Here is a 5,101-nt window from a genome sequence, read left to right on the forward strand (position 1 = left end):
TCAACTCATTCTATTATTTTACCATCTCTATAGAGCAATAGTCACATGTGGAAGATGCGTCGTAGTTAAAGCTATTGACGGTTGGGATTCAGAGCCAACGAAGACACCCTCCCCCATTGTATGTTTTAGTGGGCAGTTTGGCCTTAGTTATAGTCTTTTGTTGAACCCTTGTGATGTTGGGCCCTGATGCCCCAAACTGAGCTATAATATTTGTGGAAGAATTTTCATAGTAGATTTTTGGTGTATGAAAATTCTATTTTTAGATGTTCTTTGCCTCTTTGTATTTTTATTTTTAGTTCCTTGCCATGGGTCGTTTTGTTTACGGCTTCATTTTTAGTTCCTTGCCATGGGTTGCTTTGTTTACCGCGTTAATAAAACGAGGAGCGCACTCTGACATGAGCGGCATTCACTACCTCTAGATCACGAACCCGCTCCCGGTCACCCTCCGTTGAGTACGGCAAGGGGATCGGGGGCGGCGTCGACACATTGATGGTTCCCAAAATTTCAAACAAAAAAATCCTCCCAAGTAGGTCTTTTAACTAGGGAGTAGATACACAACAAGCTCTTGTGGATATACAACGCTCTTCCTTCTTTTTGGAAGGAACCTCCTCAAAAACTGCCAGAACAGAGTGCAAGGAAAGAAGGAACCTCCTTAAAAACTCCCAGAACACAGAGCAAGGAAAGAGAAAAGGGAGTATGGGAAATGGGAAGAATGAAAACGAAGGCCACAACGTCCAGTAGATCATGCAGGTATCCAAAACCCGTCTTAAGGACACCGAAATCTACAGAATGGATTAGAAAGCTATTAAAATGATTTTGGTTTCCTACCAAGACCTTTCAAGATGCATAAATATGAAAACAAAAACAGATACTGAATCTCAAAACTTGAAAGAATTGTTTCAAGGAACACTCTTATCCAGAAACACAAGAATCAGAAATAGAATCAGAAGAAAGACGGCAACCCATAAAACTATCACATAAAACTATCACAAAGGATGCACCATTCAGTAGCATTCATTTGATCCAAAGATAAGCGGATGCATTGCATTTCATCCTATTACAATCGAGTCCACATACACTTCCACATGTAAGAGGAACACGAAAAAGAGAAGCAGAAAATTAAGAGAGTATAATTGCAACAGGCAAATTGCACATGTTTCATTGCTTTCATTGCTGAATATCAGTTAATGGAGAGATTAATGGAGAGATCAGTGAACCATAATCACCATAGCAATCCATTAGCATATTGGCGTTATTTCTATTAGGTTGAAGAGAAAATGACCAGACTACAAAGAGGGAAAGGAATGCGAACCCCCCAGAAGTGTTGCTGCAGATTGAGGAAACCCAATATTGGATCCCAAGAATTCCTCAAGAAAACCCTGTTTCATGCCGACTCCGGTTATTCCAGAGTGAGTATGAACCCTTCCATTATTTCCACAAGCTTCCCCTTCGTACCCTGCTCGAGAAGAAGAAATAAAACTTGGGTTGCTAGTTCCGCACCCAAGCATACTAGGAATCACATTGCCTGTAACTCCATTGAAGCTGGGCTTCTTCATTCCTTCACTCTTCACTCCTTGAGTATCAGAAACCCCAGAGCCTTTGGCCTCTGGTAAAGGCAGAGCAGGAGTGTGGCCTTGAAAAAGAGCAACATGCCCAAATAACTTATCCTTCCTTGAGAATGTGGTACCACAAGAGCATTGCCATTTATCTTGGCCACAGTGCTTCTCATGGGTCTTTAGGTCAGCCATCACTGAGAACTTTTTGCTATGACACCTACTGCAAATATAGCTCTTATCACAGTGACTCCTCTTATAGTGGTTCTTTACACACAAGATGGTCTTCAATGGCTGAAACTTTTTATGCTTTTGATTCCTCTTACACCCCTCAAAAGGGCATGAATACCTCTTCAAGTGAAGGCCCTCTCCTTTTGGGTCCTTACTGGTAGGCCTAGCAAGAGCTTCAGGGGTCTTATACTCATCGCCATGGCCTCGCATATGCATTCGGAGGTTTGCATCTCTCTTGAAACCCTTACCACAGATTGAACAGAAGTGAGTATGTGGGGCTAAGATCTCTTCCTTCTCCAATTCAAGAAGCTCGTAAGAACCAGGTATGAGATCCTCAACATCCCCATCATCTTCCTCTTCTTTTGCTCCACCATTAAAATCTGAATCTGGTTGAGGACCTTGAGGGACAACGACAGATGGTCTGGCTCCATTACAAACATAATTCTCTCGGGACTTGTTATCGTCTGGGAATCCATTTCTCGAAGGTGCAAATGTATTATCAGTCGTTAAACATCCTCCCAATTCAGCAGCTCCAACATCGTTTACCTCTCTATGAACAACTGAATCTAAGAGATTCGTTCCAACCCCCATTTCAGAATCCCCAATAGTCAAAAACCCATTTCCAAATTGATGCAAGCTATTCATGGGGAACCCTGAAGCTCCAATTCCAGTACCTGTCTGCAAACAATTGGAGTTTTGGCCAGACCCAAACCCTAATTTTCCAGCAGTTGATACAAACTGAACCATGATCGATGCGATATCCGAAGAAACCATTCTCTGTCTAATTGAGAGGTCATCTGAGCAATCCTCATCGATCATGGACTTCACGACACCTTGAAGGTAATGAATCTTCTGCTCAAGAAAGAGAAGATTATTCATCAGAACCCTAGGGTTACAGACCCCTTGATCAGAGGGACTCAAAATCCCAGAAGTTCCAGGCAATTGAAGAAGCCCTTGCTCAAAGTTCCCATCATAAGAAGAACCAGAACCCACCATTAACGTCCCACGCCCAAAAGAGTTAATCCTATTAGAATATTGCCCCAAAAAGGCAAATTTAAGGGCATCATCCTCAGGACCAGACAGTTGAGAATGGGGAAACCTGCCCTGCAACTGCTGATCCATTAACAATTTTCCCCGATCATCCAAGGATGGGAGACAGCGAGAAGAGGCAAATAAACCCTAAAATATGAAAGAGGCGGAGAGAGAAGGAGAAACCCTAGGTTGCAGGGAAAGGGGAACTGATGAAATTTGAGAGTTGCAGAGACGAAACCCTAGGTTACAGAGACGCAGGAAAGGCATAGCTCGGTGTCGAAGCTCCATTGATCAAGAGTGAGAGAGTGTCAGGAGGTGGTACTACGCTTGCCTGCTTCTCTCTGTGAAGAAGAGAGAGAAAGAGACAGAAGAGAGAAAGAGCGCGAAGAGAGAGACAGTAACAGAAAGGAGAGAAGAGAGAGAAAGATGAGATAGATTCGGGATTGATTGAAGAAAGAGATGACCGCTGTCATGTGGCACGTGCCGCATTTTTTATTTGCGGTTGCAGAAGGGAGCTTGACTTAAGGCGGCGTCGGTCTAAGTTTCTTCTCTCTTTACGTCTCTCTCTTTGAACGATGGAAAATTTTTTATATAAGGCGTCAACCTTATACTATAGAAGTATGATGCACCTCAAAACTCATGGTTTTTTCATTAGAAAACCCTCTTATCATCTTCACTTCGATACGTGTGAATGTGAAAGAAATTTTGAATGTCAAGTATTAATAATGGTACATCTTGTGACATTTTATTTGGACCGTTTGTTATCAAGCTATTTAAATGTTCATAGATTTGCTATATAGAGCTTTTAATTTTATAATAAGGTGAAAAATACATTTTACAACGATCATAAGAGTTTCGACGCCTACAATATATCTTATAATAAGACTTTGGAGTGCATCTTACGGTGATTGTTTGAGGTTGACACTTTATACAAACCTCACAATTGAACAAGCCCTTTTTCTCTCTCTATTTCTTTCTTTTATGAGTATTTTGCTACATGTGGATGCCAATTTATATATGTATTTTACTATATCATTTTCGGGTTATTACAGTCCCAATTTAATTCAAATTTTGTATTTTTAATAAAATAATTTATGGATAATTTAATTAAAAATATGTAATAGGAAATTAATTGATAAATAAACTCCTCTATAAATAAATACTTTATTTTTATCCATGTGAATGTATTGTACATTGACAAATTTATCTTCCATTTAAGATTATTAATTGGAAAATCCCTAAGATGGTTTTAAATTTATTTCCTAAGCCTATTACAAAGGCTGTGTATAAAAATTTTATCTCCAAAAATGATATAGATCTAGTGGATACACGGATGCTCGAAAAAGTACAGTCTATAGGGTGCAATTTGCATAGAGCCGAGGCTCTAAATAATCAAAATAGAGCCAGCGTGACAAGAAATATGATTTCTATACTAAAATTTTTTGTGATAGCCTTAAAATGTATTTTCATCTTTAATTATAAAATTTAAAGCTTCAAACGTAGTGTATATCGTGTAGATCTATAAAAACTTAAAAATCTTGACAACTGACTATCTAAAAATGCATTACAAGATGCACTATTTCCAAAACTTGAAATCCATTTTTTTTTTCTCATGTCCACGCATCATGATGTCGAGATGATCAATTTGATGATATTTGGACATCAAAACAACATCTTCGAGTGAAAAATTTGAGGTAGGCTCTAATTTGATTGTTTAGATCCTAAGCTCTATATAAACTTTTTTCAAAAATAAAATATTACAATATACATTTTTTATAGGGTTTGAATTTTTTTTTTTTTTTTTTTTTCATGACCATAATGATGATGGTTGAGGTGATTGATCAAGGTTTCCCCAAAGTAGCAGACATCATGTGATCGCTCCTATAGGGGGAGTTGGAGGAAGAAAGAAGCTCAAATTTGTGAAATGGGAAAGAGTATGTGCATCGATGCAGGATGGTGGCTTGGAGATCAAGATATGGAAGTTAACGAACACTAGTCTACTGACAAAAGGGTGGTGGCGGTTTCATTTACAGCATAGGGTTTGCGGTGCGAGGGTGAGAGAGATGGTGTATTGCATGGAATATGGGCCGATGTGAGGGTGAGAGAGATGGTGTATTGCATGGAAAATGGGCCGAGGCGGAGATGCTCGCAGCAGGTTTACCAGAAATCGGACTCTAGCGTGGTCCTCGTAAACCATGATACAATTCGATTCATGCCCATTTTCTTTGTGAGATAGCTCACCATTAGAAATCTGGTGCGCAGACAAGAAGAAACTCCTCGGATTT

The 5,101-nt window shown here is 39.6% G+C and overlaps 1 protein-coding gene across 1 annotated transcript; it reads right to left on the bottom strand.

The window, feature by feature from the left end:
* Positions 1-1,017: 1,017 nt before the first annotated feature.
* LOC18421264 (protein SENSITIVE TO PROTON RHIZOTOXICITY 1) lies at positions 1,018-3,107 on the bottom strand. The gene has a single exon (XM_006826085.3). The coding sequence runs from the start codon at positions 2,904-2,906 to the stop codon at positions 1,287-1,289; it is 1,620 nt and encodes a 539-aa protein (XP_006826148.2). The 5' UTR covers positions 2,907-3,107; the 3' UTR covers positions 1,018-1,286.
* Positions 3,108-5,101: the final 1,994 nt, after the last annotated feature.

This window comes from Amborella trichopoda, chromosome 9, assembly GCF_054954075.1.
Source record: "Amborella trichopoda isolate Santa Cruz 75 chromosome 9, AtrichopodaSantaCruz75HAP2 v2.0, whole genome shotgun sequence".
Taxonomy (NCBI): Eukaryota; Viridiplantae; Streptophyta; class Magnoliopsida; order Amborellales; family Amborellaceae; genus Amborella; species Amborella trichopoda.

Excerpts from the sequence above, each read along its gene's own strand:
- LOC18421264 (XM_006826085.3), bottom strand. The coding sequence starts at position 2,906 with ATGGATCAGCAGTTGCAGGGCAGGTTTCCCCATTCTCAACTGTCTGGT.